This window comes from Drosophila virilis, chromosome 2, assembly GCF_030788295.1.
Source record: "Drosophila virilis strain 15010-1051.87 chromosome 2, Dvir_AGI_RSII-ME, whole genome shotgun sequence".
NCBI lineage: Eukaryota > Metazoa > Arthropoda > Insecta > Diptera > Drosophilidae > Drosophila > Drosophila virilis.
Window position 1 is genome coordinate 14029290 of NC_091544.1, and position 14509 is coordinate 14043798.

A 14509-nucleotide genomic window follows, 5' to 3' on the forward strand; every position below is an offset into this window, starting at 1 on the left:
GTAGGTGTGTAGGATCAGCGTAGAAAGAGAGAGGTAAAACAACATTTGGCAGCTTAAAAGCTGCTAGCAAACAATATCTAAACAACAGAAATCCAATTGCGCAGCGCTTATAGGATTCCAATTTGAAAATTCGTCATTCGCCTGTACGCTTCACTTGTAGAATTTACAGTTGCTTACGTAATACCGCACCAACACCAACACAAGCGCTCACACACAAACGCTCCTTCAAATGCACACACGTACACACAGACAATTAGAGTTTTTTTTTGTTGTTTTTTTTTTTTGTATGAGGCCTGCGTCGCTGGCTCAAGTTTCCACATGTTTTTCCAATTGCCACAAAAGCCAAGCCAACCACACACACACACACACAGACACAGTTGGAAAAACCAAAGGCATTGACAGCGGCTGCGGCCCAACCCCAGACCAGCCCGATGGCCGCCCAACCCAAGTGCCGCCTATTGCCCTTACAATTACAAGCACACAGAAAGAGAGAGGAAGATGGAGGGCAACAAAAACGGCTGCTGCGGCGCGGCACCCAAAGTTGTTTCTAGCTTTTTCTTTTTCCATCATGTTTTTCTTTTTAACCCCGTTTCGTCAACGTTGTCGGCACGTCCGTTCGTCTGTCCCCTCCTCCTCCTCCTCGCAGGCCCCATCGCGTGCAAGGGAAATTAAAAATTCAAAAAGTCAAAGGCGCAAGCAGCGAACCGACGTCCGACTGCGCGAGAGAGCGAGCGCAGAGCAGCGAAAACAACACAAGTGTAGAGAAATATATATATATAGAGAGAGAGAGAGGGAGAGAGAGCGTCATTTTGGAGACTTGGGGACTCGGCGATCAACTGTTCGTTCCTTTTGTGAGAGCGTAACGTTGACTGCGCTGCTGGCAGCGCAGCTGGCGCACTACACAACTGCGACCGACGGATGTAGGATTGCTGTCTATGTGTGTGTAGCAAGAAGCTAATAAGCGGGCAAGTAGAAGAAGAAGAAGCAGCAACAGCGGCAGCAGCAGCAGAGGCCTCGGTCGTCGCTTGGCTCGTCGTTTAGGAGCCGAGGATCGCTCAGTCAGTGTATTGGTGTCAAACGAGACGGACGAATTTGGCGGCAAAGAGATTTTCATTGCGTTTCGCTCGTTCGTTCGGTCGCGCCCCCTCTCCCACTCTATCTTTCTCACTCGCACCAAATTGTGAAAATTTCCATTTGGAAATTTTGGGCACCGACAACGGCAAGAAAAACAAGCAGTTTCAAAGTTAAAATTAAACAAAACGTGCAAAAACATACAAGTAAAAGTTAAGCAAAGGAAAACTGCAGGCGTCAGCAGTTAACGGAAGCCAATAAAGAAAGGTGCATATAGAAAGAAATGTGAAATAAGTACGTGAAAATTATTTTGCCAATGCCAGCCGCCCCCATTGAATCAAAAGTCGCGCATGTCCCAAAAGTGCCTGAAAATACACATATACATATACAAACATATAGCTTACGTATGTATATGTTTGCATGACTGTGTGTGTGTGTGAGTGTGTGTGTGTGCTGCGACTGCCATCGCAAGGGGGTGTAAAAATAAGCGCATGTAAAGTGATCTCCGCAGGCCCGCCTCCCACCCCTTAGCAACGAGCGCTTATCATGCGCCCTATCCGTGTGTGCCTGAACGTGTGCGTGTGTGTATGTGCCTGTGTGTGCCTGTGTGCGTGCGTGCGTGTCGGGGCTGCGCAGTCGGCTTCCTGCGCGAGGACTTTGACTTGTTCATTTCATTCGTTTTGACTTCGCTCATTCGCTCGTGAGGCCCGCTCAAGTGAGGACGTGTCAGCGGCAAGCGTAACTTAAAACTCAGCAGAATATAAACTAAATAGTTATCAATGTGCATAATGTAAGAAGTTCACTTGTTTTAAAAAGTTCAATATTTATAAACAATAAATTCAACACAATTTGTTTCTTTCAAAAATATATGCACGTACATATGAAAGCGCACAAACAAAAACTATTTATTAATGCCACTGCGCTAGATCAGCGAAGCAAATTTTTTTTTTTTACTGCTGCAAAAGCTGCGATGGAACTTTAAAAGCTCTCCGCTGCCATTCGCAGTAGTGTGTGTGTGTGTGTGTGTGTAAGAGTAAGAGAGCGACAATGTTTTTATGTAGAAATATGCGGCAAGTGTCTAACGCTCACTCTCGCGCTCTCTGAGATTTTAGTTTGAGTGACTGGCAGCCCATTCAATTAATTTGAACAAGTGCACTACGAAACAATAACAATTACTACGAAAATTGCAATAACAAAATACAAGAAAATAAGAAAAGAAAATGAGCAAAAGCATAAACAAAAAGCGAAAGGCATGTGTAATAATTAGACAGCAAGTGAAATTGTAAAATTAATGATTTTAAATTAAGTGTACAAAGCAGAGCCGTGCGATAAGATAAGGAGAGCGCGTTGGCAAACATAAGCAACAAGTGCAAGGGGCAAGGAAAACGGACAGAGCATGTGTATGTGTCTGCCGCGCATGTATGTGTGCATGAGAGTGTGCGAGCATGCTAAGGAGTTTCAACAAAAGCAAGAAAAAAAAGGCAAAATAAATCAAGTGATAAGTGCTATGAACAATATTTATCAACGTGTGCGCGCCCGCGCTTGTGTGTGTGTGTCTCCAGCTACTTGGATATGCCGGATCTGGAGCGTTCTACCAAGTTTTACTTTTGCCACTTCAGCTATACGAAAATTTAATGAGTTTTGTTGCTGTGTAAACTTTTGCTGATTCTCCTTTACACAATTTACGTGCCTGTTGCTAAAGCTGTGTACGTGCGTTTGTGTGTGTGTGTGTGTGTGTGTGTTTTCGCTTTAATTTGTTTCTCTAAGCTTCCACACCCTTTGGCAAAATTTCAAGTCTACACACACACGCACGCAGGCGCACATCGTCCCACAAAAACCCAGCAGCGGCAGCACTTCAAGCAATTCATCAATATAACTGGGAAATTTTATGCAAACTTCCTTTCATAGTTTGAAATAATAATGGTGAATGGATGCCAACATTCAAACTAAGCAGTGCGTAATGAAGGCAACACCCAAGGTTGCCACAGTACTAAAAATGCACCAATATGGTACTTTGTTCTTCCACTGTTAGACTAGACCCTTTTGCTACAAATATTACGTTTAAAATTTACATATAGAAATAAAGAAACAAACATATTTCTTTGAAAATTTGTATATTTAAATTTTGATAATGAGTTTTTGCTACTCTTATGTCACCTGCGACATTCATATTGAATGGAAATTTGACTTGAGTACTAAATTTCCCTGTGTGCATGTGAATTTCACTGTGCCTTTTCATGCTAGCCATTTCAACTGGGTCGTGCAACAGGCAAGCATATTCGAAGACTCACACGCACACACACACACATAAACAAACACATGCCAGTCGAGGCGCTGTGATCGGTGCGTGCTCTGTGTCTGTGTCTGTGTGTGTGTGTGGGTGTATTATTGTTGTTGCTGCTCTGCTGCGGTTGTTATTGTTGTAATTTGCCCATTTGAAACACATTTGAAATTTCCATTTAGATTTCCTCATTTAGTTGTTTTTTTTTTGTTGTTGTATTTTTTCGTTTTGTTTTCCTGCCTGCCTGCCTGCCTAGCTGCCGCTGCTGCTGCCGCTGCCTGCATAATATTCAGACCTTTGCCGTCTATTTGACCTGGCGGGTCGTCTGTTAAATTAAATTTGGTTTGCATTTAATTTATGAGCGAGTGACGAAGCGTTCAGAGCTCGGCTCAAGCTCATTGTAGGCTCCCCGCCAGCCGTTAAACCAATTTCCTTGAACCCATCCTTTTGACATGGTTTGAACAAGGATTCGTAACTTTGGAACAGGGCTTTTATGCACTTGGATACATTTATGTGAAGATCAAAACATATTTGTTAAAGTATTTTGAATTTGCAGCTATAACAAAATAACTCGTTAGCATTCTCATTATTTTAAACTAATTGGTTTCCTTTGAAATCTCTGAATTCCTTTGCAGCATTCTTTGATATTAACGTCAAAATGTCAGGCAACTAATCAACTAAAAAGGACGTCAAGGATATATTTGTATATGAAATAGAGAATTACCAATTGCATGCAATACGTAAACAACAACACAGGCAAGGAATTTATTGTCCGAACCAAGTTAGTTCCACGCCAATTGAAGGAACGATTCAACTGACAATTAAAAAAAGAAAAAAAAAAAGAAAAATACAAAAAAAACCCCAAAAACGGCTTCCAAATGAAGATGGCATCTCAACGGTTTTGTTTGCGCTGGAACAATCATCAGAGCAATCTGTTATCTGTCTTTGATCAGCTGCTGCACGCGGAAACCTTTACAGATGTGACGCTGGCCGTCGAAGGACAATACCTGAAGGCGCACAAGGTAATTAAATGAATGAATTGAACGTGTGGGGGGCCTTAGTCTAGCTGTAGTATTGAGGCATATCAACTGGGAACTTAGTATGTTTAACTAACATTAGTTTTGTATTTGACAGATGGTGCTATCCGCCTGCAGTCCATATTTCAATGCACTGTTTGTCAATCATCCGGAAAAGCATCCGATTGTCATATTGAAGGATGTGCCCTATTCGGACATGAAATCGCTATTGGACTTCATGTATCGCGGCGAGGTGTCTGTCGATCAGGAGCGACTCACCGCCTTTCTGCGCGTCGCCGAGAGTCTCCGCATCAAGGGCCTGACCGAGGTCAACGATGACAAGCCCACATCAGCAGAAAGCGCCCCAGCGCCGCCCCAATTGCAACGCATACAGCCGTACCTGGTGCCGCAGCAGCGCAAACAGCCAAATGTGCTGTCTGCCAATGTCGCAGCGGCCGCTCTTCAAGCAGCTGCCACGCAGCAGCAGCATCAACAGCACCAGCAGCAGCAGCAGCAGCCGTCGCTGCTCAGCACCGCCCTGATGCCCAAACGTAAACGGGGCAGACCCCGCAAGCTCTCCGGCAGCTCCAATGGCACCGGCAACGATTACGACGAGTTTGAGCGCGAGGGCCTCATGAATGTAAGTGCGCAGAAAGAACCAATAAGTGCACGCAGTTCAAATACCCTAGCAGCTTGTAGTTATATTAGTGTAGAGAATGAGAATGTTCTAATTGTTAAAGTACTTGCTGCAAGGGCTTAGACTGTGCGAATCAACTTATAGACGTGCATTGCTTTGAGTCTTTATTAATTTGAACCCAATTTACTAAATAGGACTCGGATATGGGCAATGGCAAGCTGTGCAATGAGTCGTATTCCGGCAACGATGATGGCTCCGATGACAATCAGCAAGAATCTGCGCACAATGACGATCTGAATGTAAGTGTGGCCCGCTTCTGCCCTCTTTTTTTTGTTGTTGATTGTGGCTAATGATTGGGCTTTTGACCGCCTTTTCACTTTTGCAGGAAAGCCGCGACTCGCTGCCCACAAAGAGATCAAAGAGCGGGAAAGAGCAGCGCATGGCACAACAAGACGACAACAGCACTTCCGGTGAGTGGAAAATGTTTCAGTTTTTCTCTCATTTCATGCTCATTTATGAAACAATGCACAAGAAGAACATTGTAAAGCGCAAGATTTGTCCAATACTAACCCTTAGTCTAAGCTTAACATTTATTATGCTAGTCCTAAGCAAAACACCATCAATCAATCAATCAATCAATCAATCAGTCTAATGATACGATCAAAACAGATCAGCTTATCAAGTTAACATCACAATAAATCCAGGAACACAGCACAAGAAATCAATACAAATACGTAACATTCGAAAAACATTCGAAAAACTTTCGAAAAACATTCGCAATACTTTCGAAAAACATTCGAACAACTTCATTTGCAAACATTTTCGAATTGTGTTATCGGAAAAGCTAAAAGGGATTTACGCATTTCATATTAAAAAAATAAAATTAAATAAAACTAAGGAAAAGAAAAACGAAACGTTTTCTTCTCGCGTCGGTGTGCAGAACCAAAAAAAAAAAATAAAATAAAAAAAGAAAATGTGAGAAAAGTTGAGTTCAATTTTGTAGTGTGTACACGAATTCGTTATGAACGCGCATTTGCTGAGTTTCGCATTTTTTTGTGTGGGTTTGAAGCATCCTGCGAGCGCCAGGTGAGTGTATCCAATGCAACAACAACAACAACAACATCAACAAGAAACAGACGCTAGTACGATGCCAAAGAAATGCAAATCCACAAATGCTGTAGAAGAAAAAAAAAAAAAAAAAACAAAGAACAAGAAAAATGAAAATCAAAGTTAATTAGTCAAGTTGATAATCGGGTTGAAGCTCACAGGGATTAAAGGCCGACGCTTGAAATAAATCTTAAACAAAATAGATTGAACAAAATTTTGTAGCTGAAAATTAAAAATGCAAAAAGAAACCGCGTAAAAACAAAAAGCGTAAAAAACCAAAGAAAAACGTTACACCTAAAAAGAAAAACTCCAGCTGATGAAAATTCATGGAAAATGCTGACAAAAAGCAAAAACCAATTTTGTTTTCGTATCGCGTTTGCTAGAGTGTTGAAATATGGCTTGAAAATCCCTATAGCTTTTCCGAACCGATTTGAAACTTCGTTCATTTGTGTTTTTGCCTTTCTTTTGCATACTACACACACACACACACACACACACACACACCAAACACACACTCACACTCATCACAGCACAACAGTCAATTAATGAAATAAACATTTTTTAGATGGCAATGACAGCGATGGCGAGGCCCTGGATACATCCTATATGGAGCCGCAACTGATGCTGGATGAATACGATGAGCCCGTGGAATTTAAATATAATCCCCTAACGGACAGCTCACCGTCGCAGGATCAGAACCCATCAGCGGACAATCAACACATCAACGAGCAGGCGCGCCAGCAGGCATTCCTCATTGCAGCACAGCGGAAACATCAGGCGGAAACCGCGGCGCTGGCTGCCTCAACAACAGCTGGCGGCGGCGGCGCAGGCGGCGGCGGTGGTTTAAAGCTCAACATCATTGGCATAGCTAGTGCAGCGGGTGGCGGCAAGTCGATGGTCAGCATACCGAAGCTGACGCCGATTGGCAAGGTGAATGCCGCATCGACGCCGCTGGTGTCGCCCGCCTCGTCATCCTCGTCCAAGCCGCGTGCACAGAAGCGACCCAAACTGAAGCAGAATGGCGATGTTAAGAGTGTGTTTGCCGCTGGGCAGGAATATCTAGATCTGTACAATAGCAGCGATGGCTTTAAGCTCAAATCGGAGCTGTTGGGCGGCAGCACGCCCAATTTGAGCAGCAGCAGTGCGGGTGGCGCGGGCAGCATATCCGTTACGCCCACTGTAAAAACCAAACTCAATCTCAGCAGCAATGTGGGCGAGGGCGAAACGGAGGGCTCTGTGCGCGACTATTGTACCAAAGAGGGCGAGCATACGTATCGCTGTAAAGTCTGCTCCAGGGTCTATACACACATTAGCAACTTCTGTCGGCACTATGTGACCTCGCACAAGCGCAACGTCAAGGTGTATCCGTGTCCGTTCTGCTTTAAGGAGTTCACGCGCAAGGATAACATGACGGCGCATGTTAAGATCATACACAAAATCGAGAATCCATCCACAGCGCTCGCCAATGTGGCAGCTGCGAGTTTGGCAAATCAATCGGGCCTGGGCGTGGCCGTTGGCACAGCCACGCCGCCGGATTTGAATGCACAGAACTCGAATCAATCGCTGCCGGCGACAAGCAACAATGCATTATCCACCTCATCATCGTCGTCGACATCATCGTCCAGCGGCTCGTTGGGGCCGCTGGCAACGGCAGCAGCGGCTGCTGCCGCGGCGCAGTAATCTCCACACACACACACACACACACACACAAACACAAACACAGAGCCGCATATTCCAAAATGAAAACTATTAAAAGAAAGAGAAAAAGCAAAAGAGAATGTAAGAAAAGCCTGAGGCAGCGCCAGGCGCTACGTGTGCCTTATGTGCTTTAAGTGGGGGGTTAGGTTGTGGCTTGCGGGGTAGGGGGGAAAGGGTGGGGATTATGTATAGACTAGGGGCGGGTTTTTTTTTTAGCAGAGGCCGTTAACATTTCAAATTTGTTAATTTTTGTTTTTTAGTTATTTACTTGGCTTTGTTAAAAGAAAAGAAAAAGAAAAACAGCATGAAGAATTTCTCTCTCTTTCTATCTACATATACATATTTATATATGAATACACATATACATATATATATGTATATATATATATATATATATAATTTTCTTTTAATTTTTTTATACGAACTTATGTTGTGCAATTATATTCAAACTAGTTTAAACATTATATAAAGCAAATACATTTTATAATTAATTAATTAATTAATTAATAATATTAAAGAATAATGTTAGTTATAAAAACAAGAAATGCAAATTTTGGCATTTGCATATTATTTTTGATAAAATGAATGCAGCACCGCGGCGGCCTTATAAAGCACATCCTTGTAACGCTCCAAGTTGCAATAAAAAACTAAAAACTACAAAAAAAAAAAAACTAAACTAAACTAAATTTTAGTTAATGACAAATGCTAACTATATATATATACATATAATATACACACATATATATATATATTTATATAATAATCCATAAACATGTGCACATGTGTCTTTGGTATGCGTAGCTATAGCTCTATTAATTAATTTATATATACCCTATATATATATATTCATATATATATAAAACTAAACATAATGTTTATCATTTTGTTTTACGTTTAAATTTGTTTATAAATATGTGTGAAAAGCGTAGCGCAGTTCTACCTTGTTGCCTTCAAATGAAGCTAGTTGAAAGAAAAGTTGGATTGGCTCTGATCCCAACCAAAATCGAAAATCGCAAGAAAAAAAAAAACAAACAAATTGAATAAAACATGCAACACAAATCGCAACGAGAGATTGCAAATGTTTCGTTGCGATTTGTGTGCGTCCACGTTAAATGTTAATAAACTAATTTTAAAAGCAACATTAATATATATTATATACAATATTAAATACAATAATTAACATGATAATGAATTAAATATGATTATGTTTATTATATAATGCAACAGAAAATAACTATGCAAATAATTTATCAATTTATTACATAATTACATTTAAAATGCAAAAAAAAAAAACAATTAAAATTTATATTGTATATCGGAGGCTTAAATTATCGCCAAAGAAATGAAGCAAAACAAAAGAAAAATTAATAAAAATAACAAAAAAAACAAAAAAATAAAAACAAAATGCAAACAATAAATAAAACGAAAAACATGTACATTCAACAAAGCAGCAGCAAAAATAAACAATTCAAATAAAAACAAATGCAAAATATGAATAAACGCGATCTCCAAAAACAAAAACAAAAAACAAAACTTGAAAAAAGTTTAAAAGCAAAGAGTAAAAAATTGAATTTGAAATTGAATTTGTTGCATTCAAAAAAAAAAAAAAAAGTAAATAAACAAACACAAATACAGCTCCAATTTTTGTTGGCATCGGAAACAAAAACAAAACAAGAATAATCAAAACAGCTATTAATTAAACATTAATAATTAAATACAATAATTTATTAAATATAATTTGTTTTTAATTCTTTATTTAGTGTTAGCTAGTGCAATTTAGTTAAGTAAACGCTCTATCCACCAACAATCGCAACAGATACGATAACCCCAACAATAACTATATATATATATATGCATACATATATCTATTTTCTTTTGGCATTAACACAGCTATACACACACACACACACACACACACATATATATATATATATATATATATATATATATATATATATATATATATATATATATATATATATATATATATATATATATATATGTACAATATGTATTTGTATTGTATGTACTTTATTTAAACTTTAATTTTAGTTTACGTTTTATATACAAATATGTTTATTTTGCATTCACACACACACACACTCACACACACGCATAAAGAAAAGAGGGAGCACCCCTAACAATTTCCACGCCTAAACAAGTAAAAAGATAAAACAAACTTCCAACTCGAAAAACTATATTTTTTATTATCAAATCCCTTCCATAATATAATATATATATATATTATAATTAAACAGTCATGCTTTTGATGCCCAAAGAAAACAACAAAAGAAAAAGATTATAAAGTTATATTAAACAGAGCTTGTTGCACAGTTAAATATGGTTGAAAGGCAAATGTAATGTGTGTGTGTGTGTGTGTGCTAATACCCACAACAAACACACACACACACACACACGCAGACACACATGCGTGTGTGGCCTTAGCGCAGGTTTAGCAAAAATGCAAAAATATAAAAAAAAAATAAACAACAATTAAGCTTGTAAAATTAATCAATTTTAGTAAATCACGCAATATTATTCATTTAAAAAGAAAACATATTTTGTTATATTTGATTACGAAATACGATAAATGATTATTATATATCGATTAACTGACAAATGTGAAGAGAAATAAAATACACACACACACACGCAAAAAAAAAAAAAAACAATTCTGAAAAAGAAACAAGTTGTTTGAGTTTTAATTAATTTCTTTATATATATCCCAAAATGGGTAAATTGTTTTTGTATTAATGTTTATAACACGAGAAGGAAGCTTCTGCGATCTTTTTAAGAATATATATATTCCCGATCATGTTTATTCTTAGCCGAGTCTAAACTCTGAGACTAAAAGCTAAATAAATCGGGATATATTTGGACCTCGATCCAGTTAAATAACGATTAATAAAATGAAACGATCGTTAAGATCAGCTCTAGTTTATTTCAAATAATCGATAGACTTATTTACACGAAATCGATAAGTATCGATTTTTAGATAAGATAGCAGATAATTTAATTTTGGTAAGCAGCTCCTATTTGACTTTTTAAATAACAAATTTCTCTTTTGAGTTACCTTAACCCCTTTTTGCCAGAAATAAACAAAATAAAAGTAGAACCTTGGGCTTTGGTACATAGACAGCTTTGTATGTCATGTTTAAGCCCTGAAAATTGCACAAAGATCGGACCTCAAACACCGAAGCTGATCAAGAAAGCATTTCCCATATATAAGCTGCGGTTAAGAGAAGAAGAAACACACATGATGTGTGTGTGTGTGTAAAAGAAAGATGGTTACAGTGTATCATGCAGTCGGGCACACCCAACTAGAATACTCATGCTTTCCGCTTAGTTACATGCTTTTTAACATTTCGTATTCCCGATCCCAACCACAGCACAAACCGCCACACCCGAGCTCTCGCAGCGACTTTTCGGCACGTCCACGCATATCTCGCCTGGCACAGCGACAACAACAACAACAACAACCACAGCAACAACAACAGCAACAGAGTCGCCAAACGGACGCGAATCCAGTGGCGACAGTGGCGCTGCCGCCTCACTGCATCTGCCCACCATATTGGGCCTGAAGATACGCGCGATAAATGCAAGCAATCAGCCGGCGGGAGGGCAGCACAACAACAACTCGCTGCTCAAGCAGCAGCTGCGCGGTGGGGCCAAGGATCCGGAAATGGTGCCGCTGGCGGTGCCAACGCCGTTGCCGTTGTCGGCGGATGATGCCATGGAGATGCAGCAGCAGCAGCAGCAGCAGCAGGAGAGCAGCTGCAGCGCGTTGCAGTCGCTGGCCAATGCGGCGGAGCGGCAGGCGCAGCAGACGCCCGGCAGCAACAACAACAACAGCGGCAACAACAACGACAATCACAATGCCAGCCTGCAGCAACAGCTGCTGCTGCACATGGCCGCCACAGGGAATCCGCTGCTCAAGGCGGACTATTACCAGGCACAACAGCAGCAGGCGCCAGCGCCGCCGCCGCATGCTTCGCCGCCAGCCGAAGCACACTATGTGGATGAGGAGCTGGAGCTGCTGTGCGTGGTCGATAACAATCCGGACAAATGCGATGAAACCGATCATGAGCTGCTCACGCTGGCGGATGAGAATGCCGGACTGCCGGGCTTTGAGGAGCCGCCGCTGACCAACAATGAGAACTCCGCCGCAGCGAGGGCTGCCACTGCGCCTGCCACGCCCAAACGACCCATACAGCGACGACGTGTGCGACGCAAAGCGCAGTCCACGCTGGACGACCAGGCGGAGCATCTGACCGAGATGTCGGTGCGCGGACTGGATCTGTTTCGTTATGCGAGCGTTGTCGAGGGCGTCTATCGGTGCACCGAATGCGCCAAGGAGAACATGCAGAAGACCTTCAAGAACAAGTACAGCTTCCAGCGGCACGCGTTTCTCTATCACGAGGGCAAGCATCGCAAGGTGTTTCCCTGTCCGGTGTGCTGCAAGGAATTCTCGCGGCCGGACAAAATGAAGAATCATCTGAAGATGACGCATGAGAATTTTACGTCGCCCAAAGATATCGGCGCCTTCAGCCCGCTCAAGTATTTGATCTCCGCGGCGGCAGCGGGCGATATGCACACAAATCTCTATCAGCAGCAGCAACAGCAGCAGCAGGAACACTTACAACAGCAGCTGGAGCAGCAGCAGCAACTGGAGCAGCAGGAGCAGATGCAGCGCCAGCTGGAAGAGCACCATCAGCAGCAGCAGCAACAGTCGCCCTATGACTGTCAGGACAACGCTCTGCTGCTGCCGGATGTTGTCAAGCTGGAACAGGAGCCAGAGCAGGACCAGGATATGGAGCCAACGCCAGCCACGCCCACAGCGGCTGCAGCGGCCATGCTCAGTTTGCAGCATGATGTCATCATCAAAAACGAGATACAAATCTCGCCATCGCCATCCCCATCACCGCCGGCCATGTACTCGGTGTCGGAGGGCAAGAGCCTGCCGCCAGCGCAAACCGCAACGTAAAGACTTAAGCCTAGGATCAACTGAGAGACACAGTGTGAGTGAGGAAGACAGAGAGAGAGAGAGAGAGAGAGAGAGAGAAAGAGAGCGTGCCTTAAACAAAACAAACAACTGTAAAATACTAATCTACTTAATGCTAAGCACTTGTCAGAGCCATGGGCGTAGGCAGAGTGTGTGCAAAAGGGGTAAGCAGTGTAAGGCAAATGACTGCAGTTAATTTAAAAAACGAATAACTCCTTAAATACAAAACACATTTCATGAAAAAATTTGATATTATATAATAAATATATTAACGCCCAACCCCTCTGCAATCATATTTTGCTTACGCCCTTGGCCAGAACTTGAAACACTCAAAACGCATAATAGTTAATACTAATCCTTAAGGCTCTTTAGTGCGCATCATTTAGCAAAATTCGTTAGTTAAGCGAAATATTTACAGTTAGAGCAATAAGTTCAACAAGATTCCGTCCATAAAGCCTTACGTTTAGTTCTATAGATATTATGTACTTATAAATATTTAGTGTTAAGTCAAATGCAACTGATTAACTAGTAGGAAATTTCTTTATCCCACTGCCTTAATGGTTATAATTTTTGGATTTAACTTATGTTTAAATTAATAATTGACATTTTTGTGTGTGACTCGTTGCAATTAGGTACTCGTCGAAATGGCAGCAACGAGTAAAATGTGCTCGTTACTTTGCCACACGTTCATGCAACAGACATGTGCTTTTGAAACTAACGAGTAGGCGCCGTCCAATTAAATTTACCCGCTACTTTCTACTCGTTACTTTATTTTTTGTTTGTTTATTTCTTATGTGATTTTGTTAAACTGTATTTTGTTTTTAGTCTATCGTTTTGTTGTATATAGTATTACGTTCAATACTCAAAGACCGTAGAATAATTGGTGTGTTTCATTGGTAAAACAAGAAACCGGAAATCCAATGAATTGGCTATTTGTGCAATTATCAAAAAAAAAAAAAAATGAAAAGAAAGTGAAACATTTATAACTACGTGACGTTTGGCAAGCCCAACCCATGGAAATGTTGTAAACTTAATTAACGACTACTTAATTATGCTCTAGCAGACTTTTTCTAGATTTATACACATACTTTATATATATATATATAGCATATTTAGTCTAGTTATTTTAAAAATATATAGTAATTAAAGCATTGTCGAAATGCGCAAGGGACTTCCAGTGAATATTAACTGATATTTTTTACTTAAGCTCAACAATGGATACTACCAACTAGCTATTACCCAATAATTGCCTAGTGTCCTACATATATCCACCACGTAACGTACGCACAAAAAAAAAACAGTACTCAGCATTTGTATTATGTATTTTTTTTTTTTATTTAAATGTATTTACTTAAAGCAATCATTACGACTTAAGCTGTCAATGCGCTCAATAAATAGATTCTATACGAAGTACTCTCATATCCTTTTGAATGCAATCGAATGCTTCATTTAGTATCTGGATATCTGGGCTGGATCTAGATAAATTACCACTAAACTAGTAAGACTTCTACTTAACATATTAATAAGATTCTAAAATAAAAAATATGCATTTTTCTAATTTCTAATAATTCCGAAAAAATATAATTTTTTTTTATATTCTGAATCAGTTTGGAAGAATTTTGAGTAATTTTGAACCTAATCAGAAACTTCTTAAAATTGTTTTTTATAGTAAGTACAATAACACCTGAAATAGATTA

At 40.4% G+C, this 14509-nt stretch overlaps 1 protein-coding gene across 4 annotated transcripts; it reads left to right on the forward strand.

Annotated features, from left to right (window-relative positions):
- The first annotated feature begins 1049 nt into the window (after positions 1-1049).
- On the forward strand, positions 1050-13822 carry ttk (zinc finger and BTB domain-containing protein ttk). Of its 4 annotated transcripts, none has more exons than XM_032434829.2 (6): positions 1050-1365; positions 3988-4374; positions 4487-5008; positions 5200-5304; positions 5391-5475; positions 11200-13822. In XM_032434829.2, the coding sequence occupies exons 2-6, from the start codon at positions 4231-4233 to the stop codon at positions 12792-12794; spliced, it is 2451 nt and encodes an 816-aa protein (XP_032290720.1). In that variant the 5' UTR covers positions 1050-1365; positions 3988-4230; the 3' UTR covers positions 12795-13822. The 4 variants fall into 4 exon arrangements, with proteins under 4 accessions (XP_032290720.1, XP_032290717.1, XP_002053876.2 ...); XM_032434826.2 differs by having other exon boundaries at positions 1050-1338; XM_002053840.4 differs by lacking the exon at positions 11200-13822 and adding an exon at positions 6678-9343 and having other exon boundaries at positions 1053-1338.
- The last annotated feature ends 687 nt before the right edge of the window (positions 13823-14509 follow it).